At 47.0% G+C, this 24,745-nt stretch overlaps 1 protein-coding gene across 2 annotated transcripts in view; it reads right to left on the reverse strand.

Moving 5' to 3' along the window:
- Positions 1–2,524: 2,524 nt before the first annotated feature.
- The window catches only part of DLGAP2 (DLG associated protein 2), a 114,743-nt gene continuing 92,522 nt past the window's right edge, over positions 2,525–24,745 (reverse strand). Inside the window, exons 5-8 of one of the 2 annotated variants that reach the window (XM_008052430.2) lie at positions 13,920–14,269; positions 12,879–12,920; positions 6,364–6,449; positions 2,525–3,313 (exon numbers count right to left, since the gene is read on the reverse strand). In XM_008052430.2, coding sequence (XP_008050621.1) covers positions 2,647–3,313; positions 6,364–6,449; positions 12,879–12,920; positions 13,920–14,269 — 1,145 coding nt within the window. In that variant the 3' untranslated portion in view covers positions 2,525–2,646. The remainder of the gene's footprint in view (positions 3,314–6,363; positions 6,450–12,878; positions 12,921–13,919; positions 14,270–24,745) is intronic. The other variant, XM_008052431.1, reaches the window with a different exon arrangement.

Genomic DNA, 24,745 nt, shown 5'->3' on the forward strand with positions numbered 1-24,745 from the left:
ATGCTAAATGATAATAAAGAAGTGAAACTTAAATACGGTGTATCATAAGATTCTAGAATCTTATTGTTGATTTGTGTCCTTATACATCATCAAATTCAATTTCATATGTAGTACTTTTATGGCGTACTTTATAGAGCTTTCTTGAATGGCTCCAGTGACAGAAAAGCAGGCTTTGTTGAGACAAGAGTCAGCACTGAAGCCTTTTAATCGTCAGGTCTCCCGTTCTTAGTTTGAGAAGGAATTTCCCTCCTTCCAAGTTTTACCTCTTACTGTCCAATGGTGAAGGCAGGATAACCTAAGTATGCATTTCATCAGCTCGAGGATTCTCTTTGGACCTCAAATAGGCTGCAACCAAGGTAGATAAGAATGAAACAAATGGTTACGGATAGGGCTGTATATTTTCTAAATCAGCAGGAGAAAGCAATATGAAAGGGCTCAGGGAGGAAGTAAGGCAGAAGAGAATGTCCAGCAAAGGGACATTTGGGTTAATAACCCCAGCCAGAGTCGTGGGAAAGCACAGTCATACACATTGGATGCTTTGACTTCGAGTCCTTACTCACTGCTTCACTTTATGTGATTGGGGGCAAGATACTAACCTCTCAAAGCCTCAGTCTCTTTATTGTTACAATGGTGACAATAGTATCTACCTGTTACATAGGATGAGCATTCAATAAAGTATGTAAGGGGCATAGCTTAGCATATTATAAGTGTTCAGTAAGTACTGGTTTAGATAATTCTTTTCTTTAAAAAAGGCATCTTTTTATAAACTATAATCCTTGAACAAAATAATGATGTTGAAAGAACATACTAAAGAACATAGAAGATAAGGAGAAGGAAGCATCACTCTGTGCTAGCACACAAACACAGCGATGACAAATGTCTCCATATCTTACACATTTGAAGGAGACTAGAACTTTTTGAATGTGTCCTGAAAGGTTTAAACTCAAATGATGATAGAATAAAATTTTATAGACATTTTATGAGGCTTAGACCTGACAAATATTAGCTCCTTCTGAGTTTATTCCCTCTCTCTCTCCTCTTCAAAAGTATTTTATTGAGGAATCACATGATATAGATCATATATTTTAGGCTGGGCACCAGTGGCTCACACCTGTAATCCCAGCAATTCAGGAGGCCAAGGTGGGAGAATTTGCTTGAGCCCAGGAGTTAGAGACCATCCTGGGCAACAAAGAGAGACCTTGTATCTACAAAAAAATTTTTTTCTTAAAAAAATTAATTAGTAGGGTGTGGTGGACCTGTTAGTCCCAGCTACTTGGAAGGTTGAGGCAAAAGGATCACCTGAGTCCAGGAGGCTGAGGCTATGGTGAGTAGTGATCGTGCCACTGCGCTCCAGTTTGGGTGATAGAACAAGACACCAACTTAAAAAAAAAGAATATACAGCTTGCTTGGTCAACATTCAGGTCTCACATCTTTACTAATTCAGGAAGGAATGTCCCATTAGCATACACAAAACTGAGCTGACAATTTAACTTGAATTTAGTGTCAACTTAGGCAATGGTTTTTCTGTGTTTTAGTGCTGTGATAAAAATTATAAATCCCTTTTACAGTGAAGATGCATTTGCCAAGTTGAAGCTTATATCAATGAGGGAAAAATGCTGTAGAAAATGAGTGATTTTTACAAAACAAAATTGTGCACACTCACTTGATTAAATAGCCTAAACAGATGACGTAAACTCATGCCATGGGAACAATGTGAATATGGCTGTGTTGACATCTGCCAGCCAAATGTCAAAAATTGCCATGGCAACACCTCCTCCCAAATACTCAGTGTCCAACACCAGCTCAGGTGAAGAACATGTGGAATTTGGCAATCAAGGGAAAAATATAGAAGAACAGAAATGGCCACTTCAAGGCAGGCTCTCCCTTTCTTCACAGGTTTACACAAGTTACAACAACTGAAAATCAACACACCCATGATTTTCTCAGCCTGCTCGAGTTCCAAGGCCACTGTTCTTTGCAAGTCACTGTTGATATAATTTTATCATAGCGCTTCCATTTCTAGGATTACGGACATGCTCCATTATGGTCATTTAGAAATGGAATCCAGGGCCAAATTCCAAAGGAGAGCAACTATCCTTTTGAAGTTCAGAATTTACAGTGGACTAGTTAGTATACAAAGAAATTCACAGAAAAAGAAGTTTAGAAAAAACATGATTTGTCAAGACATTCAAAATACCCTTGTAAAACTGTATTTTGTTAAAGACAAGCGTTGTTGTTAAGTATTTTGCAGTTGTATTCTTAGCCTACAAACAAAGGTAGCAGAAGCTTAGAAATCACACATAGCCGCTGATGGGAACACAACTTTGGATAGTCCTGATGGCAGGTTTCTTCAGACAAATGGGAGGGGATGGAGAGGCAGAGACCCGCATGAGACCTTGAGGGCTGGGACAGCTCTGCACTGACCACACATGGTCAGAGAAATGACATAGACTCCCACTCAACCCAGATGAGAAAGCTGGCACACTGGCATGTGGCTAACCGGCCGAGTTCTTTACTTATCGTTGACTTTTCTTGGCCATAATGCCACGACAATTTCTTAGAAACCACTTACCAAAGACAAGTGGTAAGTGAACTATGAGATAAACTATGCCACCAAGAATATTGCGAGCATAACCAATCTTGTATCTAACTATCTGAAAAATGAAACACAACACACAAAACACCAGGACTGCCGTTCGGTATGTTAGCGACTGCTTTTCTTTTCATGTGTTCATATGCTTTCTCATAACTGAGTAGGCTATGGTAGCAAGCACATTTATTTTCATTCTCCCAAGTACTGGAGGAAGGCCCTCTCCCCACTGATGCTGCCCTCTGGTACCTGCTTAACCGCAAGGCCACCAGTGCCCAATGGCCCCGGGAGATGCCTGAGCTCTTACTTTCCTCTGAGAGGTCATTCTCCTCAGCCTCTCTCTCCATCTCTTTGCACCAGCCTTCCATCCTCTTTGTCTCTGTGTGCAGCAGCTTCAGAAACCACGAGCCATCCCTGCGGCACGGGGACATCCTCCCAGTCTCTGCGGTCTCCATGGAGGGCTCCAGCCAAGGGTCAGGTGGGGGCAGGCTGGCTGTGTCCACCTGCGTCCGATAGTCTTCTCTATAGCTGAAGAGCCCCTGGGTCCGCACAGTTCTGACCGCGCCATACTGGGTGGGAGTGCTGGGCTCTGAGTGCCGCTGGAAGGATGAGCCGAACTGGAGGCCTTTGTCCTCAGTGGCGACGTGTCCTGGGAAGCCCTCCAGCTCCAGGTCAGCTTGGACGGCGGCTGTGACGCTGTTGGAGCGCTTGAAACGCCCGTGCCTGGAAAGGAGGGGGAGAGGACATAGTAGTTTTTCTAGGTGACTGAGTGAAAAGATTCCACCCAGAGCTGACCGAAACACACCCAGGCCAGAGCGAACTATCAACTCGGGGAGTAAATGGTGCTTTATCTAGCTGACATGACCAAGACACATCTGGGCCAGAGCGAGCTAGAAACTTGGAGAGAACATGTTGCTTTATCTAGCTGACATGCTGGGCTTCAGTTACGAAAGAACATGGTTTTGCAAATAACTGGACTTTAACATCGATCTACACACTTGAGTTAGCAACGCCTGCTTAGACTTGACACATGGAGAGCTAGTGTGTTTCAAGACACCACTGTTGGTGATGGCGTCTTTCCCCTCAGAGTCCTGCTGCAGGTCCACACCACTTCACTCTGCCACAAGCACGTGAGGTGATGCTGTGTGCTGTGCTGTATGCGAACACCATTCACGTCCCCCTGAGGGCCAGTGACCTCCAGGCCACACACAGGCCCTGCGCGGCTTCCCCTATTTGGATAACTTAACACTGCTCCTGCCAACTCCTGCATGCAGGTCACTACTCCGGCATTAAAACATTTTCGCTCTTTCTCTTAATGTCATCCACTTCCACATAGCCAGTTACAGAAACGATGAGCAGGCAGGAGCTTAGAGTTGGAGACTGATGCTGCTGGGTGAGAACAGTGTGTGTCTGTGTGTGTGTGATGTGCGTGTATGGTGTGTGCATGTGTACATGTGTGTGGTGTGGGTATGCGTGTATGATGTGTGTATGTGATTGTATACGTGCTTGTGTCATGTGTCTGTGTTTTGTCTGTGTGATGTGTATCTCTGTGTGTGGGGTGTGTATATGTCTCTCTGTGTACTGTGCCTCTCTGTGTCATATGTGTGCCTGTGTCTATGTAGCGTGTATGGCTTTGTGTGGGATATTTTCTGTATGTATGGCATGTGTCTCTGTGTGTGTCTGTGAGTGTGTCTCTATGTGTGTCTGTGTCCGCATGTATCTCTGTCTGTGTGTCTATAGGTTTGTATCACTATGTGTGTCTGTATGTCTCTCTGTGTCTGTACCTGTGTGTCTCTGTTCCTCTATGTGTACCTGCGTGTCTGTGTGTGTACCTGTGTGTCTGTGTGTCTCTGTGTATGTCTTTGAGTGTCTGTCTGTATGTATACCTGTCTCTGTATACCTGTATGTCTGTGTGTGTCTCTGTAGTTGTACCTGTGTGTCTGTGTGCATGGTGTGTGTCTTTGTGTATATGACAGTGTGTGTCTCTGTGTGTGATGTGGGTGACTGTGAATGTGTCTCTATTTGTATATCTCAGTATGTGTCTGCATATATCTGTGTGTGTGTGTCTATAGGTGTGTCTGTCTGTGTGTGTCTGTATATCTCTCTGTGTCTGTGCCTTTGTGTCTATGTGTATGTACCTATGTGTCTGTGTCTCTGTGTGTCTGTCTGTGTACTTGTCTCTGTCTACCTGTGTGTGTGTCTCTGTATGTGTATATTTGTGTGTCTGTCTGTGTCTGTGTGTCCCTGTATGTGTACCTGTGTGTCCATGTGCATGTCTGTATGTGTACCTATGTCTGTGTGTATCTATGTGTCTGTGTGTGTGTCTGTGTGCATATCTGCCTATCCCAAGCTGTTGTAGCTGCATGTGTGGCTCTGCACTCACGGAGTCTATAGGCAGCCCACAGCTGTGAGTGCATCTGGCTAATGACGGACACTGATGTTCCCTGCTGGAGGCATCCAGGGTGGATGGCACCAGCCAGGTTCCAGGTGCGGAAGGCTCTTTGAGGTCAACCTAGAAACGGGGTAGCAGTCTGTACTCTGTTTTCTGAATTTCTTGCAATCAAATCCTTATAGGTTGCTGATAGCCGGCATTTTGAGGGACAACACCCAGCACAGAGACCACTGGGTGCTAGCTGAGGCTCACGATGCCATGTTCTCATTAAGACTTGTTTTGGCCGGGCATGGTGGCTCAAGCCTGTCATCCTAGTACTTTGGGAGGCCAAGATGAGAGGATTGCCTAAGCCCACGGGTTCGAGACCAGCCCGGGCAACTTGGTGAGACCATATCTCTACAAAAAATAAAATAATTTGTCAGGCATGATAGCACACAACTATAGTTCCAGCTACTTGGAAGGCTGAGGCGAAAGGATTACCTGAGCCCAGCAGGTTGACACTGGGGTGGCTGTGAGCATGCTACTGCACTCCAGCCTGGGTGACAGAGTGAGACTTCAACTAAAAAAAAATAGTTATGTTGTGAAGAAACTGACTATATGTGGTGGGGTGTGGTAGCTCACATCTATAATCCCAGCACTTTGGGAGGCTGAGGTGGGAGAATTGCTTGAGTCAAGGAATTTGAGACCAGCTTGGGCAACATAGCAAGACCTCATCTCTACAAAACCCAAAAAAATTAGCTGGGCATGATAGTCCCAGCTATTCAGGAGGCTGAGGTGGGAGGATCACCTGAGCCCATGAGATTGAGGCTGTGGTGAGCTGTGACTGTGCCATGGCTCTCTGGCTGGTGATAGAGTAAGACCCTAACTCATAAAAAAATTGACAATATATGCAATTTAAATATAAACTAAAATAACCATCCTGCTTTGTTACAAAAATAACACAGTTATCATGGACATCTTGTATTTCACATTTTGAGGCAATTCTTTCGAAGTAGAACAATTTCATGGTGTGGCTAAGGTCTTGAACTTGTTTTACTCTCTCTCCCTTTTTACTTTGAACCCTGTAAGGTGAGTGACACTGTCTGATGCATGCTTAGCCTGTCTCCTCCCTAGATGGGGAATTCTAACTTTCAGGGCTATCAGCTCTGCTTCCTAGATGGCAAATAACCTTAGAGATAATTGCTCCCTCACCCATGCAGAAGTAAGACAAAGGTGAATGTTAATTTATACTTGAACGCTATGAATGGAAAAGAATAAGTATATGATCCATTCCACAGATGGCATGAATTATTGATGGTCAGCGTGATCTAGAAGCTTGTGCCCAGGCTTCTGACACAGCGCTTGCTGGGGGGAGGCGTCCCGTGCTGGGGGGCTGAGTTACCGCTTCTCGTCCTCTACTTGCACGCCCACGGAGTGGTATTCCCGCAGGCCTCGGCTCTCCGTGTCAGAGTCTGTAGCTGTTTCCACCTAATTCAACACAGAACATCTTATTTTAGCACCGAAACGTGGGGCCTGGGAGAGGGACTATTTTTTGTTGTTGTTCATTTGCTGTAATTAATTACGCACTGGCTCAATTAATGCAGGGATGCACTTGACCCAGGAAAATTCAGAGAGGGGATGCGTTCCTATTGGTGTAATTACATCGTGGCCGCGTTTCATCGCATCTTACATAACCACTTGGACTCAACGCTGCACTTTGGTCTTTAAAACGTATGCGATTAAAATTGCTTAGTTCAGCTCAGGCAAAAAATAGGTTTCGTTGGACTGCATTATTATAGGACTTAAAAAGCTCTTATCACGCCCTACAGGGAAGAAAGTACAGCATGAACCAAACATAGCTAACAACAGCAAATAAGCAATTTAATAGAATTATACTGATGGCTACATCCACATACAGAGACACAGAAAGGAATTTAAGCGTTTGTTGGAAACACCGAGGTAGACTCTCCATCTCTATATCCATGTGGCTGTACACATTTGCTAAGAGGGCTGCCAGCAGGGGAATGCCAGATCAAAACAGAAATCATGTGTCCTATGGAGAATCCACGTTGTGGCTGTATTTGCCAAAAAGTCTCCACAACCCACGAGGCATCTTAACAATCATCAGCCATGTAAAGTCATCACACAAGGGAATTCGAGTACAGTACATTTTCTAAAACTAAACAACCCCCTAAAAGTCTCAGTCCAAAAGGTCTGTGAAACCAAAGGGTAGTCAAGATGTAAATATTATTCCAGGTCCTGAACCATCACTTTTTTTTCACAAAAAATTACCTAGTGTATCAAAAGAACCTTTGACCCTAATCTGAAATGTCATAACTACATTGCAAAATATACCTTTTCTGAAAAATATTACCGATGTCTACAAGGATAAGGTGCCAAGGATTAAACAAATAATCATGACACTGTCCTCTGTGAGTTAGGAGAGAAGAGCTGTCCTTTAAAATCTCCATTTTAATTTGTGATTACCCTGAGGCTAAGCCGATGTACACAATCTGGGAGAAGGACCGATGATAACAGCTAGTATTTTTTCTATATATACTGTGCCCTAGGCACTGTGCTGAGAGTGAGTGTAAATCCACACAAAAACCCTCCTGGTGTTTCCAGCCACGTGGAACAGTTGGGGAGTCAGAGAAGGTGAGGAGCTTGCTCAGGAGCATCCAGCGTGTTGGGGGCAAAGTCAGGATTCTTGCTTGGATGTCTCTGACTGTGGAGACCTGTGCTGCACTGATCCTCTGAGGTCATGAAGAGCTGGAACTCTTGGTTGGCTGCTGAGCTGTGGGAATGGTTAGAGACATCCCACCTTGACTGGCATAATTCTAAGGACAGGTGCAAATGCTGTGTCTGATTTGTGTTGATATGTTTTGACAGGTGGAAGGAGACATAGTTGACCACAAGAGCTTCGCAGAACAGTCTTGAATGAAAATCCCAACTTTCCTGTTAGGATTCACCATTCCTCTTTCTAGTTTTAATCGGGTCATGACTTTATTAAACTTTGTGTTGCTGGACATGGAGATTGTCATTATTATTATTTTGCACGAAAGGATCATAATAAAAATGAATGTATTTACAATTCCACGTCAGTACAAACGGAGCTACACTTTAACTGCTTACAATTCCGTTTTATGGAATAGAACCTAGTTTATTCAATTGATCTTCAATGGAGGAATAATTTGGCTATTTCTAGTTTTCTGCCATTATAAATGATGTTTTTATAAGTATATGTCTGTATGTGCAAACTTCTGTGAATATATTTATATGATATGTGATTGCTAGGTCAAAGATATTGCATTTTGCAATATTGTCAGATTTGATAGATACATTGATGTGGATGAAATAAATTTAAATGTATACTTTTAAAGAGATTTTATAACAAAAACACTCATTTTTATCATAAAATGTTGAGAATACTTGCCTCATATTAGACTCTAGTCTAAAGAAAGGATCTTAGCCATGCATGTAATATCAGCACTTTGGGAGGCCGGGTGGGAGGAATGCTTGAGCCCAGGAATTCAAGACCAGCCTGGGCAACATAGTGAGACCTCATCTCTACAGTAAATAATAATAATAAAAAAATTAGCCAGGCATGGTGGTGCATACTTGGAGTCCCAGTTACTTGGGAGGCTGAGGTAAAAGGATCACCTGAGCCCAGGAGGTTGAGGCAGTGGCGAGCTGTGATCGTGCCACTGTACTCCAGCCTGAGCAACAGAGTGAGATCCTGATTTTAAAAAGATCTTATATTCTGACAAATGTTGAGGTATTCATCACAGCAGTATTTATAAGGTGGAACATGGGAAAAGAGAAAGAGGGGGGATGATAAGTAGGAGAATAGTAACATAGGGAGCACCAGGATTTTCTCATTATGTAGAATACAACACAGTTATTTAAAGTGAAGGTTGCTAAGAAGACGGCATGAAGAATGCTTATGATGGCATGTAGACACAGGACACAGGTTAACAGGCACCATGAACAGCAGAGTCACAGAAGCACGTCCACACACGGAAACACACATAGTCACAGACACGCACGTATTCCACATAAGTGACTAAAATGTAACAAAGGGATTTTTTTTTCTTCCTTTCTCTAGCCTCCAAATTTCCTCTAATACACATTTGTTATTTGTATAGTGAATTAGAAAATTATAGCTTTGGGAGTCAGTCTACTAACTACTCGCTGGCCTTGCAACTTTTTGAAAACTCTTAAATTTTGTTGCTTCTTTGTTTCCTTGTCTCGAAAATGAGGGTAACATCTGATACCTCAGTTGATTGATGTAAAACTCACAGTATGAGACCTGATTCAGGTACATTTTTCCACAGTAAATATTAACTCTCGATCCTCTCATCTCAACTTTTAGGACTGCCAGGTACATAAGGATATGTACTAGGGGGGACCCAGAAAGAACTGGAATTTATTTATTAAAAAAGTATGTGTATTTATTCCTACATGTTTAAACTTCAGTCACCTTCAAAGTACTCTCAGTTTGATTCAGTACACATATTGAGATGCTTTTTCCACTGCTCAAAACCATTTTTGAACTCGTTAATTTTGATGTCTTTTAATCCTTTCACCATTTTTGTTTCACCTCTTCTACATCAGCAAAATGTTTCCCTTTGAGGACTTTTTCATCCAGAGAAACAAAAAAAGTTGCTTGGGGTACGATGGGGTGTATAGGGAGGGTGAAGCATGGGGTCATGCCATTTTTTGGTTAAAAACTGCTAAACAATCAGCACCATGTGGGCAGGTATGGTAGAAAAAACAGTCACCTGTTTGCCATAACTTGGGATTTTTTTTTCCCTGCAAGTCATGATGCAGACTTCTCAGAACTTCCAGATAAAAATTTTGGTTGACCATCTGACCCGGAGGAACACATTCCAAGTGTACTATGAAGAACCTGCCCTCCAAAAGATAATTCCAGTTTTTTGGCCCGCCACCCCATACATTAAAGGAATACAGAGCTGATGGATTTTCAAGATCTAACAGTGGTTGTTATATGCAACCCTTCTAAGAAATGAACTTCTACTGCTGGAAGGTGAAGTCTGGGGGAGGGGGATGTGGTAAAACCATAATGGCCAGGAGGAGTTAGATCTCAGAAAATCCTGGAGTAGAGCAACTTTATGTGAGACAGAACAACAAGCAAACTTAAAACAGAGAAAATAAATTACTATTTTGCACAGTGGAAACTCAAAGGAGATTTCTTCTAAGAAAATCCAGGCTAGAAATCTGAATCGTTTTGAAAAAATATCTGCAGACATTCATCTCTGCGAGATCCACTCTGGGTTAGGTGACTGTTCTGGGCATGGAGAATTACAAAGAATTAAATCACTATCCCATCTCCACGCAGACGTGGTTTTGCAGCATCGTGGAGGCCAGTCAGCCCCGCCTGAGCCCAGCTCTCTGTGGGTCCTCTGGGGCTGGTGGAAGAGCCATTCACTATCAGTAACTGCAGTGTGGGCTTTCCCTACAAGCTCATTCACTGCTCTACCTTTGAGACATTGGTGCAGCAGGGCTGGTGCACTGTTGTGATACAAACTCCTCTTTCCCTCGGAGACCTATTCTAGGGCCAAGAGTGAGGTGAGCTTGGCAGTCCCGCAGCCCGAGGTGCTCAGGACTCTAACTCTGTGCGGGGAGGAGCAGGTCGCAGACCAGGAGCATGGCATGCACGCATCACCTCGGGAGGACCGTCACAGGGATGAACAGGGCTTTCCCGGGCTGCCCCTCATCTCACAGCCTGGCTGAAAGAGAGTGGCAGCTGTCCCCATTTCAATGACAAGGCTCCTGAGATACAAGGGGTCAAAGGGTTCCAGAATATAAACCAGGGCTCCTCCCACCACACTGCGGAGTCTGGGAGCAGCAAGCATCCTCAGCAGAGTCACAAACACACTCAAACACACAACAGAAAATGAGAAACCCAGCATAACAGACGGACCGCAGCAGGAAGACAGAACACAAAGAAAACAGTCAAATGGTTCCACTGTGATGAAGAAAATCGAGGTCAGACCAGATGATGGGTTCCAGATCAGATGGCCTTAGAAGGCTCTGAATGGCACGAGCATGCTTGTCCTCACCCTAGGACAGGGCCCACGGGCACCATGGCTGGGGCTGATTCTCTCCTAGAGGCATCCAGCCTGCAAACCTGGAGCTCTGATGGGACTGGTCTGCATGCCCCATCGTAAAGGCTAGACTCGCTGCAGCATCCGGCCGTCTCAGGAACGGGAGGCTGTGGCTGGCTTCTGGTCTATGCTGGGCAGGGAAGGAGGGCTAAGTCCACAGGAAGTATGAGCCGAGGTTAGAGGCACGCCCTGGGGAGCATGTTAGATAGAGCCCAGCGGTTATAATTCACGTTGTGGCTGTAAATAGTCATGTGATGGACTGTGAACTTGGGGAGCCACTCTCCACAAATCAGTGAGTCACTTAGGGCGTGAACCTCACAGAAGGTGTGTTCAGTAGAAGGAGGGCTCCTTGGTTGTAAGAACATTTCCAGGATGCAAATTCTCCTACTGTCTGCATTCAGATGAGACTCTGCCCATGGTTACCTGGTGAGCACTTAGGCTGTGTGCCTTTAGGCAAGTCACGTACACTTCCTGAGCCTCAGTTTCCCATTCACAGACTGGGCATGATAACAGCAGGCCCATGGGGCTAATGTGAGGATTAAATGACGCTTGGCAGAGAGGCAGTGATGCAGTGACCTGCCCATTGCTCACTTATCTATTGTGTCATTTCTACCTGTGCCGGGGCAAGACTGGCACGTGTGCAGCTATTCTCTCAATGCTCCCCGGTGTCCACGGACAACTCTTTCATCTGCTTGACCCCTTGTTTCCTTCCATTTCTTCCTTCTTGACTTTTTGGGCTGGTTTCTTAAGTCACTGTCTTCCATGTCTTTGGCCCTTTTCTGTATACTGACCCTTCAGTCCTTTGATTCAACTCACTTCCTTTGGATAGCTCTGAGGGCACAAGTGTACCTGATGCTGCATATTTTTTTTAATGCCATAAAAGACAGGCGGACTGGTCCTCTACCTACGATCCTGCCTCCCCACCTGTCCTCACCAGCTATACACTGGCAACTCAACCGCCCAATCGATTACCCAACATTTACCGAGCATCCCTATGTGCCAGGCCCTGTGCTAGGTGCGGGGGCCCCAAGAAGGGCATCGCCATCCCCAGCTTACAGAACACGCTTGGGTGGTGGCATCTGAGAGGCTTGGGAAGGGATCAGTGTGCAGACTGAGCTCACCAAGGCAAAGCTGGGTGGACGGGGGAAGCCCGTGCTTGGCAGAAGGAACCGTGCAAAGGGTGGGAGCTAGAAGCAAATGGGGTTTGGGCCATGGAAAGGTGTGGGGGGGTCCAAGCTGTGGCGGGACAGGAAGTGGGGTGTCCTGCACCAGCTCAGCGATCTGACTTGATGGGTTTCAGGAATCATGTCCCCACTCCTTTGGGTGAAGTCAGCAACTCCATGGGCTCAGACATCGACACATAGCCTGGGCACGCCGGGCAAGTGTCCCAGAGGCTGCCTGTGAGGTCGGCAGCAAGAAAGTCAGAGAGAGCATGGCTGGACTGTGCAACCGCCTCTTAATTTGGGGACCTTGGAATTTCTATGGCAGATGTGACTCTGAGCCAAGAGGTTGGTGCACACTGCGGCTCTCTCAGGGACTAGTGCTGGGGCATGTCCTGGGGCGGTGGGTGGGTAAGTGGCTGCTGCGAGCCCCCTGAGTCCTCTTCTGAGAGGGGCTGCCGACTCATCATGGGGATAGCAAGCTTCTGGCAATGGTAGGGGGGCACCCAGCATAGTGCCTGGCATATAGGATCAGGACAGAGAGGCGACAAGAGCAGTCGGATGGTAGTCCAGAAAGGGAGAGATGAAAGTCATGCGGACTCGGCTTTGGAGCATGTTTTGGTACTTACATCTGACCTTGGGTATGGCTGGTGCTCTGGGAACTCAGAGTCCTAAACAAAACAATGAAGCCACAGTGTAGGACCTATGCAGAAGACCTGAGACCGGGCGGTCACCCGCTCTCTCTGTTCCCCTACGTCTGGCCCACTAGTGCCCATGACCAGTGCTAGCTCACCCTCCACTCTGGCCGTGTGGCGGGGAAGCATCGGATTTTTACGGCCCACCGCATGCAGGCTGAGTGCAGGAGCAGAAGGAAGTGAGAGGTGAACTGCATCGGTAGAAGACGTGGTCATCAGCCTTGCCTGACCATGTCCACAAGCTCTCCAACGCAGGTGTTGCCCAGACAGATAGAGAGTGTCAGAGTCTGGAAATCACCTTGCACTTAAGACAGACCTCCAGGGCGGTGAGGGGTGGGCAGGTGCTGACCACAGCCCTTCGTCTACAGGGAGAGGTACCAACCACCATGGCTATATCTGGTGGATGTTTGGGGCCTGGATGGATGGCAGTCACCCTCTGTGGTCTGGAACCATGGAAGAGGATGGGTGACTGGCTGAGCACTGCTGGGACACCCAGTGGTCTGTGCAGAGGGGCCTGTGGGTACCTACACCTGAAGTCGCTGTGAGCACTCCCCAATATTGTACCAAGGAGGACCTGCTTTCCCTTCCACCCTTTTATTCCCAGTGCCCTTTGGTCTCCCCACTCAAATGTCTGGCCATGACACCAAAAAGCTTTTGGAAAATCATACTGTAACAGAAGTCCACCTGTACGGATCACAATAACCTTATCCGCACACTCTCTGAGTTGCCATTGGCACAGGTGAGGGGTGTCTTCTGAGGGGAGGGGTACAAAGCTGGAGCCCCTTCCTTCAGCCCTGCACTGGGTCAGCTCCCCAGGGGCTGCCTGCAGTGTGGATATATGACCTAACCAGGTTGCACACCCACTGAGGTTGTGGCCAGCGTGGGGGGCCCAGGGCCGCCGGCTTGTTGTGGCTTACTCTATACTATCTGTAGGTGGGTGTGTGTGTGCCAGAATGGCAGGCCGTGGGAGGCTACCTGGATCCCGATGGAGGAGCAGCGGCCCTTGAGCAACTCCTCGGCCTTGGATGCCAGGATGGCCTTGTCCCTGGTCCTCACGGAGCTGCCCTGGTTGTCCTGGCCATGGCGCTGAGCCGCGGCCGTCTCCAGAGCCAAGCTCATGGCCTTGTTGCTGTCCAGACTGTCCGTGGAGTTGTAGAGGCCACGGCTGTCCTGGGGCCATGGAGACATCCTCTGGGCACGGCTGTCCTGGTAGGCATCCTGTGTGGACTCCGTGCTGCTCTGCGCCGTCACTGAGATCAGAGGCTTGGAGGTGGTCCGAGGAGGTACTGGCGGGGGTGTTTTCTTGTAATTCGTGTATGAGACAGCTGTAAGAAAAGAAAACTCCAAGTCAGTGAGCGTATTTCCCTGTCATCATCTGGTCCACCACATTGACGTGCTCAAGTTCTGTGGAGGGTGGAGAAAGTCTATTCCTAGGCTCCAGCCTGAGAAAGCAATGGGGAATGTGAGGAAAACGGGTTGATCTACATGGATTCAATTGTAACAGCAACAAATAACAACACCAAAGAATCCAGCATGAGAGTCATGCTTTGGCCAGGTGTGCCCTGCGGGATGGAAGGTGGCCACAGCATCATTTCATGCAGGGCATGGCACTACGGGTAACACTCCCTTTGCCACGCTAAGTTAAAGCAGGCAGGCTGCTGGGCTCCATACAGACAGAGCTAGAATGGAAACTCTTGTATGATAAAAGATCAGCAGCACCTAGAAACTGTAATCACGGTCCTCGTCGAGTGACAATATGGGCTTTGTTTGCCCTTCTGCCTATCTGTATTTCTGAAAAGTCATGATAGTGAGTAGTTATTATTTTTGTAATGGAGAAAATATATAAAGTCAGAAAATTACATGTGCAGGTTTGAAGGGTACAAGTTGCAGAAAGTCCACGGGAAGGGACACCAGCTCTATGAACGTGCCCAACCAGGACTGATAGGGATGCCAGCTCTATGAACATGCCCACCAGACCACCCTCCCCTGTGGCCCATCACCAGCATGGCCCCTCCTGACCTGCAATGCATGCAGGGTTCTAATCTCTGGTAGGACAGCCAATCAGCCACAGAAAAATACATGCATTTGGAGATAAAGATTATGTTTTGTCTTTGGGATGCGACCAAAATGCACAGGATGTGTTTGCCAGACTCTGGGTGTGACTCACTTTCATAGAGTGAATAAACTAGTCCTAACACTCTTTCAGTGGGAATTGGTCTTCCATGACAGTTGGTTATCTTTATCTTGAAAGGAAGAACTCATAAAAGTGCTTCTTGAGGGAATTCTGGCCCCATCACTACCACACATGGCAAACACATCCCCACACACAGTTGGCAGCAGAGCGAGCCTGCTGTGAGGTATGGTGATGAAGCATGCATGTCTGTCTCGGTGTCTTCTGTGAGGATAGACTGCACGACAGTCCTGAGAAACAACAGCCCTGAGAAACTTGGGCTCTAGGCAACACCCGTCCTGGGAAACACCGGCCCCAGAAACACAACCCTGTAAAACACCAGCTCTGGGTAACACCAGCCACGGGAAACACTGGCCCCAGGAAGCTCAAGCCCTGGGCAACACCGGCCCCGGGAAACACCAGCCCCAGAAACACCAATCATGAGAAACACCAGCCCTATGAAACACCAGCTCTGGACCAACAATACCAGCCCCGGGAAACATGGGCCATGGGAAACACAGCCCTGGGCAATGCCACCCTGCTGCTACATGTGGAAGCATGTGACTTCCAAGGGTCTGTTCTGTGGATGTCAACATATCCTCTCGTCAGTCTCTGGGTAACAGAGTTGCCTCTTCTGTGAAATGGGGAAGAAGTGATGCGTACCTCCCTATTCCTTATGCTTCCTCAGGTTATTTTTTAATCTGTACAAATGGATTTTCCAAATAAGGTAACTCTCAGATGCTATCCCAAGTAAACACTGACAAATAACAAAACAAAATGAGTTTGTCATGTCAGAATGACCTGAGTTTTAAGGCATAAAAACTGCATATTAAAATCTATGATGTGGATTCATTTTTAAAGGAATGCTCTGCAAAGAAAATCAAGGGATAGAAAACAGGGGAAGGGAGGCCAGATGGTTATCAGCCAATCTACACATCTAAGATCCTTTAGAAACATCTAAAACCCTCTTTTTTTTCCTGAAAGACTTTTTCCCTGGATGGTAATCAATCCCTTAAGGAAAATTATTGAAAACTGATAATATTCAAGGCACTTTTTTGGAGATTCAGAGATGGCCAACTCAAATGCTCGCCAACTACTTGATGTTATAAATAACTAAGTTCTTTGAGGTGGAGGCTGTCCATTTGTCAACAGCAGCAGGGCTGGTGTTTCCGGGTCCCTGGGGCGCAGGTCCACACCCCTGGAAACTCCGCACCACCCCATCTCCTGTCCACCATCATCATAACTGCCGGTCACTTCTGCCTGTGTCCTGCTCTCTGCCAGGGCCTTGTGGACTCTGCATCTGGCTTGTCTCACCTTAGTGTCTGAGTTGCTGAAACATTTTCCTGACTTAAGAAGAGCTTCACCTCATCCAACTTCAGCTTCACACTGACCTCGGACCCATGCTGGCCTCCACCTCTACCCCTAAATGCTCACTGCGGCCTCTCTCCTCTCTCCCAACTGTGTCTTCTACCCCACACCCTCAGAGACCTGTGGCCCTCGACTCTGCTGGATTCCTCTGTCTTCCTGACTCAGACTCGTTGTCAACCTTCTACCCTCCACAAACCCTCTGTTGAACCTTCCTTCGAGGGCTCTGACCATCCAAGGAATTCTCAGAGCTGCTGTATTTGCAGCCCATGCTGTCAGCAAGTCACCCCTTATGGGCTCTCTCCTGCCTCCACGTGGTGTCTATGCTTAGCGCCCCTGAGTGTCCCCCACTCAGAGCCTACACTCTGGGTCTGTCTTGGGGCAGAGGCCTGGCATGTGTGCAAGTGCTCTGCAACCGTGGGCCACCCCTGTCGGCCTCCTGCCCTCTGCAGGGACAGCCCCCCCATGGGTGGCGGAGGTTAAATATTGGGCTCAAATTCCAGCATGGCCTCTCATTAGCTGCTAGGTAACACTCTCCTACCATTCTTCAGTCGCTTCTTCTGTGAAATGGGGGAGAAACTTGTGATGCACTTGGAGGCTGACACATGCTGACCTTGGACACACCTGGAGCTGCGTCTGGACCAGGTGAGTATCAGTGCCCTCCAGGATCCACCTCGCCTTCCCCCCACCCCCGACTCCCTGCACTTGGCCTGATTCCTCTCCCTATCCAAGAGGGCCCTGCATGGGTTCCTCCCACACCCCAGCTGGCTAGCTTCCTCCTACACCCCAATTCTCTCACCCCAAGGTCAGTCTAGGTCCACGTTTCATCACTGGTGTCCATGTGCCGTGACCTGTGTCTGCTCTCCTCCCGTCCCTGTTGCAGGTTCTAGCATCTCTGACCTGCCCCACGCCACCTCTGCCATCCTCACACATCCACCATGGAGACGTGCCGCATCTCCCTGACCCCTGTCTTCACATCCCTTCCCTGGGGAGCGCTCTCTTTCTCTTTCCCACTGTCTCCACTCCTTGAGTTTCCTGACTCCCCCATAGCCTCAGTGCCACCCCTCCCATGACATGTCTGCTTTGGGCTCCCTTTACTAGACTCTGGGCCATCTGGAAAGATATGCACCTGGGTTTCCTCAGCATCCGGCACTTGGGGCATAACTAGGCCTGAACAGTTTGGCTGAAAAATCCAGCAACACTGTGACGTGGCCGAGGTCACTCGGGAGAGGTGTGCCCGCAGTGTGGGTGCTGCCTGCTCTGTCCTGGACTGAGTTGGGCAGGGGAGACTATGCCAAGAGCAGCAGAGGCAGGTCACAGGGAGCGCCGTGCTTTGAGGAGGGTGGTTTTGGCCATAAAAATGCATAGACTGGTTTATGCTTCTCAAGTAAGGAGGATAAAGGAAGTGACAGTTGCCCTCTTTAGGCTTCTTCTAAATGTGTGTGAGTGAATGGAGAGGAAGTACCAGACATTTCTGGAATGAATACAATTCCCAGGTGGAGTGAGGCTCAGCTGGAAAGAGTGAGGCCTTGAGCTGGAGACTCCCTAACACCCCGCAGGTCCGGGACATATGGTCCTGTGAGGGGGCCTGAGGCTCGGAAGGGACTGGGAGATTCCTAGAGGTCAGCCTGCTGACGTCCTGGGCTAGAGTCTGGTGGGTTAGGGCCAAGGGATCACGCAGACCCCAGGGGCTGGTGGACAAAGCCAGGATTCAACCCTCTTAGCCAGACACCTGAAGGGACTCAGCTAAGCAGCTTTTCAGCGTGAACCCAAGAGTTAATCTATGTCTGCAAGTCCATCAACAGGCAGCTCAGGGAGTGATGTGTCTCCCTGGCGCAGTTCCAGGCGCAAGTGGAAAAGGGCAGAGCACATGGGCAGAAAGGACTGCAGGTGTGTAGACCAGACTTGGCTCCCAGAGAGGAGGGCGTGGCAGGGCAGCGTAGGTGGAGTGATCACCAGGTGCATCCTGTGGGCTGGGCAGCTGGACTGGAACTGCTGTCAGGCCCTGAGGCCTGGGCCCTGGATTGAAGCCCTGGGGAGGCCAAGGTTCCAGGGGAGCCCCTCAGAGAGACACCATGTGGCTTGAGAGCTGAGGTTGTGCAGGAGGGCCTGGTGCAGCCATCAAGAAGAGGATCCCACCTGCACTTGTGGGAGACCACCTGACCCTGGCTGCAGTAGGTGAAGGCTGGAGCAGGCCCCATTTTGGGAGGTACATAGAGCCCTCTACCACATGTGCTGACCACAGCAGCTCTCCATACTCCAACCCTCTCTCGCCAACCACTGAGGGACCTTGGGCATGGTAGATGACGAGCCGGAGACTGGGTCCTAGTTGCACCGTTGTTCACTCAGCGGCAACTCCTAGCAATGGTCTGTGTGGACCGCAGGTTTGGGGCCATTACTGGAAGCCCCTGCCCTTGGGGTCTTAATTTGGTGACTCTCAAATCTCCCATCAGTTGCATCGGTAGCACGAGTCTGAGGTGCTTGGTTAGGGTGATTATGTCTCCTTTCTCTCCTCTGGGGATACTTGGTGACATCTGGCAACATCTTGGTCCTCACACTCGAGAAGGGGAAGGGGTGCCCAGGCAACCAGCGGGTGGAGGCCGGGGTGCTGCTCAACACCCTTCAATGCACAGATCGCCCCCACTAATGTCACCAGTGCTGGGGTTACACAGTCCGTCAGGCCAGTCCTCCGTCTTTCTGTGCGGGTCTCAATTGGTCAGGGTGCCTTCCTCTGTCCTTGGCAGGGAAGTCCATTTAAAAAGCTGCTTTTCTTAAGCTTGTCATAGCATCGATCTATCCAGGGTTTTAAGCGTGACATTACACATAAGTGGAGAGACGAGGGAAGAAGTGTGGACAGAGCTCCCTGATGAAGAGTTTTTACGTGACAATAGCAGAAACCAGGTAGTTGTTTTCATGTTAACTCACTTGTCACAGTTCGTTGTCAGAAAGGGGAATCTCCGTCCTTTAATGACACGTCTTCAGATTCTACTGACCCAACAGATAGTGAGTGTGGCCACCGCTGAGCACTGGACATGCCTGTGGCTGGGGGTCTGATGGCACCTCGGGGGGGCGGGACATAGCTGGTCTTCTCGGGTTCTCATGCACACAGATACTCATTCTGAAGAGGTTTCATGTTTTAGCAGTGGTAATGACCACCCAAAGCAGCAAAGAAACAGAAATACAGATGGAAAGGGCATATCCACCTTCATACAGCCACATTTTCCTTCACCATGTTGGAATGGGTAGAAAGGTAATAATACAAACACCACGTGGGCTGGGTTTTCCCAGCTATGTTCATCTTGCCAGTGACAGTGGTGCATGTGTGCATTATCACGATGTCAGAGGGAAACATGACAGAGGGAAGGCCATCAGGGAGAGACCTTCCCAGAGTGTGGAAGCAACGTGCTAAGACTCACGCCAGTGCAGCAATTGGCTCATTGTATTCCCAAAGACTTTCGTCCATCACTGTTCAAAATTATAGATCTTTCCAAATCCATTTAAATAAAAGTTAGAGCCTGGAAATTTGACATAACAACTGAACCTTTCTTCCTGTAAGGGATTTCTTGTAAATTAAAAATAAAATTATAGGGAGTATTATGACATCTCCACGATCACAGGAAAATCAAGCATCACATCTTTTCACCTTATAATGTGTTTGCTACAGGCTGATGATATGCATTTTGACATTGATTTCTTTGTAAAAATGTAGTTGCATGACACACATTTTAAACGAATTAATTACGGAGGAGCAGTTTGCCTCTAGCATGCATAAAGAAGGATTTACTTTACTCAGCCTGGGAAGAGGGCATGTACTGTGATTTTTTTCCTGGATGACAAGAGAATTATGCTGGTTTCAAATCTGTACCCACGTGCCAACAAAGCAGTTCTCAGAACCACTAAAATGGGAGCGCAGTTTTAGATGTAATCAGCTTTGCTGCAGTGCCCAGAGATGATTACTGATCAGCTTTGGTAACAGTTAAAGCCAGAACTTTTCTGAGAGTATTGTTCTCCACCATGTCAGCAAAGCCCACATGTTGAACTCATTACTTAGTCTACTATAGTCTCTTAATCCACATTTTCGGAAGTAAATTGAAATATATATGCTTAATTGCATTAAAAACCCACTGCTTACTGGTATTGAACCTCTATAATCACCAATTTTCAATGCTTAACCATGTGCTGACAATTTACAAAGATCTGTGGTGTGACTTGAAGTGTCGCTGCTTATCATGGGCTTTCCAGAGACTGTCGATAAGGAGGCTGAAGAGACTTGGGGCTTCTTCCACGTGGAGCCCTGATGTCAATGTCTTCCAGACACCATTGTGGCCACAATACTGTCAGATGCACTGATTCCTGTAAGCATTTTTCTAGAGGTTAAGGTCCTGGCCCCAGTGTGCTCCACAGTCAAGTTGCCAAGAAGGCATAAGAACCAAAGGTTCCACCTGGAAGACCAGGAAGCCAAGGAGAGTGTGACTGGGAGTTGAAGGGAGTGTCCTGGGGCTGAGCCTGGCTGAGCTGTGATTGGTGGAGCTGGCTCTTGGGGAGAGTGAGTGGCAGTGCCCACAGAGGACACAGCTTGTCCCGCAGACCTGCTGATGCAGCCATGTTGGACCTAAGGTTCCACTCGAGAACTTTCTGGGTAGAAGAGGGGTTTGTTATCAGCAGATCGGTGGTCATCAACAAAAAGGCTAGTCTTTGACTGAAGATACTCTAAATTTTAACTGGATTTTCCCCAGCACTCTGGAGGCTGTGATGTGGGGCTGAACTGACTGGCTACCTCAGCTTTCTGGGGATACAGCCTCATGACTTCTTTTCTTTAGATGTGTCATTGAGTTTTCTTTAAGTTATTTACTTTCTGGGAGAAATGTCAAATAGCCATTCTGCTGTTCTCTCTCTTCTAAATGAGAAAAATGCTCTCACTCAGCTCCAGAGCAGCCTTGCCAGGCAGAGGGTATCTGTGTGTCCATTTCTTGGAGGATAACATGGAGCAGTCAAACCTCTTCCTAAAGGCAGCTCCCTCCCAAAACATGGTAGAATTGGGGTTCAGGCACCTCACTGGTTATAGACTATAATGATTCCATTTTTCTGTCTCTGCCCATTTACACAGCGTAATCTTAATTCTCATGACCTGATCCAATGTTTTCTAAAGAGATGGGTCCCTCAACAGTGCACTCTTGCTTTGATACATTTACTGTAGTATTTTAATATCTGGAGTCGACTTGCTTCTCGAACAATGACGTCTATTGTTCGATATCTTCAACTCTGTAATTGCGGGTGAGTTGCAATTACAGAATAGATTTGCAGATCCAAGACCATCAGACCAGACCTGGGCTATCACACAAGGGTGCTTACATATGCCTTCCTCCAAAATCTCTAGAGAGGGCGGACCAACACATTTCCCTCCTGGGTCCATGGGAGTTAACAAAATCCTTCGGGCTTCAGAACTGAAATGATGCAACTGTGTGATCGTGGACTGTCTTCGCTTAGTCTCTGGGTGCTCATCTGTGTCTGGTGTCATGAGGAGTGGGAATAAGGTCAGAAGGAACAGGCAGAGACACGTGCTGAGAAAGGAAGCAAGGCACCATCATGGCAGGGTCATTGAGAACCATGGTTGTACCCATCCTCACAGAAGAGCAGAACAAGTACCATTGACCACCGCAGATTGGCACCATCCCTCATGTCTTTGCAACTGTCCCTTGAGTATACCTATGAGGTGTAGTTACAAGGAGGAGTCACTCTGGGGGAGCACATGCTCACTGCGCCCCTGTTGTGCCAGATCCCCTCAGAGCATGTTGCACTCACAGCTCACCCAGTTCCAGAGCAGCCTCACCAGGCAGAGGGTGTTGGTGTGTCCATTTCTTGGAGGAGAACATGGAACATGGAGTGGCTAAACCTCTTCCTAATGGCAGCCCCCTCTAATAGCAGCCCCCCAAACATGGTAGAACTGGGGTTTAGACGCCTCTCCGGTTGTGGATTGTAATAATTCCATTTTCCTGTCTCTGCCCATTTGCAAAGCTTAATCTTAATTCTCATGGCCTGATCCAATGTCTTCTCCTAAAGAGATGGCTCCTCAACAGTGCATGGCACACACTGGAACTCTTGCCCATGGGAGACGTGCCTGTCATTTAAGCAAGAATCATATCAGTTCCAGGTGTGCCCAAAACAAACAAACAAACAAACAAAAAGTCAAAGTTATGTTTGGCGGCAGAAGCCATTTTAAAGATGATACTCTGACATTCCATGACCCACTCTGTTGAAAGGGACTGGGCAGTGACGGGCTGAAGACTGAGTAAGAAGGAATTAATGGAAATAGTCTCTCAGCCCCTTAGATGAGCGCAAACCAGTGGACATTATTTTGGGGGAAAAAAACCTTCAAATATTTGTTTATTGGCCTAATGACATATTTCTCTGGCTTACATGAGAGGTCACATGGGACCCACGGATTATTTCTCCCTCATGACACTGTGAACAGGACTCTTTCTGGAAGCACGTGACAGTGACTGCAATGTCTCTTCCTGGCCCGTCTTGCCCTGGTAGAGCCCACAGGCTCCCTGCAGTGAAAGGGCTGCACACTGTGCAGGAGGATTTGTTCTCTGTTTCAGCTGAGTGATGTGGTGATGTTGTTACTCCTGGCCTCTTCTCAGTGCTGCAACCAGTGTCTAGGTGTGGAGGAAGCAGGAAGGACAAATGATGTTGCAGAATCTGCACTGTCCGTGGCTAACACTGCCATTGTGGGAAGCACCCAGCAGGCTGAGAAGGCCAGGCCCAGCTAGCCAAGACTGATGAGCTCTCAGTGCTCAAATGTGAAGAGAAAAAACATACCGAGTGAAGGTGGGAAGGATTTCTGTCTGTACAAAGTTTTCTTGGAAATACAGGAAGTCCCCTACATACGAACCTTCAAGTTGCAAACTTTCAAAGATGTAAACATGAATTTGCGTGTCCAGTCACCAAGTCAGTTCATGTGTCTGGCATACGCTGTCATGTGTATGCATCCTCTAAAAGTGGTTGTGCTTTTGTGTACTTTACTGTACAGTATTGTATAGAGTACAGTAGGACCATATCTTTATTTCAAGCCCAGGATGTCTGGAAGCAAGCATAAAAGCAGCAGTGATGTAGCTGGTACTGCAGAACTGATTGTATTAGCTGGTATCTAGGCTAACTTTGTTGGACTTATGAACAAATTGGACTTACAAATGTGCTCTTGAAATGGAACGCATTTGTACGTAGAGGACTTACTGTAGCTAACATTTGATGGACTCTTGTGAAGTGCCATCATCACTGTGTTATTTTTGACATGGATCCTACAATCCTGTCGAGTAGAAACAAGGTAAGCACTTTCCTCCCTGTCCTAAGTAAGAGGGACAAGTTGGGTCCCAGTGGTTTTGCCACTGAAGTTTGCAGTATGACCCACAGAGTTATGAGGCTTTCTTTTCTTCTGTGACACTATACAAAGCGAAATGCACAACAGGATAGCCTCTTGGAACTTCCGGTTCTCTGGAAGACCTTTAAGACATGTAACTAAGAGCCCAAAGGAAAAGTTCTGGTTGAGTACTTGAGGAGTTCCCAACCCCCAGGATCTGAGCCACCAACATCTCCACTGGAGGGAATATGGGGGACATTTTAAGCCCCTGAAAATATTAATCATGTGTCCATGTGATTCCCTTTTGCTAATGGACCCGTGGAAAATCCAATACATAGTTTTAATAGAAATAAGTAACTGCTCCCTAATGTTTAGAGGAGTATAAATATTATAGAAGTTGAAAAAAGAAACAGATTTAGAAACACATAAGAAAACATCCAGGCACTCAGATGCCTGACTCATTCTCACGTGTGACTACAGAAGTCAAAGAGGATTTAAATTCAAAGGTCTGGGACAAATGTCTACTACACATTTTAAATGTAGCACTTGTCACGCTCACAGGAGTCCTATATACATAAAATATAATTCCTCCTTTTTAAAAATTTTAAATAAAATTGTTTCTAGTAGAATAATAAATATTTATTCCTGGTTAATTGAATATTTTTGAATTTTATACTTTAAAAATTAAGTGTCAGTTGTCAGTTCTGGGTACATAAAATTATTATATATATATATACATATATAGACATAGAGAAAAACATTGATAAATAATTTTTGAAAAGCTAAAGTATTTCATTGTAGTCATTCACTCATTAGTCCATTCTTTTGACAGACACTTTTTGTATGGTCCCAGGTGACAGGGTTGTAAATTTCTAAAATGGCTTATTAAAGTTGGAATTAGCCGGG

This window comes from Carlito syrichta, unplaced genomic scaffold, assembly GCF_000164805.1.
Source record: "Carlito syrichta isolate Samal-C Ts95f unplaced genomic scaffold, Tarsius_syrichta-2.0.1 Scaffold274380, whole genome shotgun sequence".
Lineage (NCBI taxonomy): Eukaryota > Metazoa > Chordata > Mammalia > Primates > Tarsiidae > Carlito > Carlito syrichta.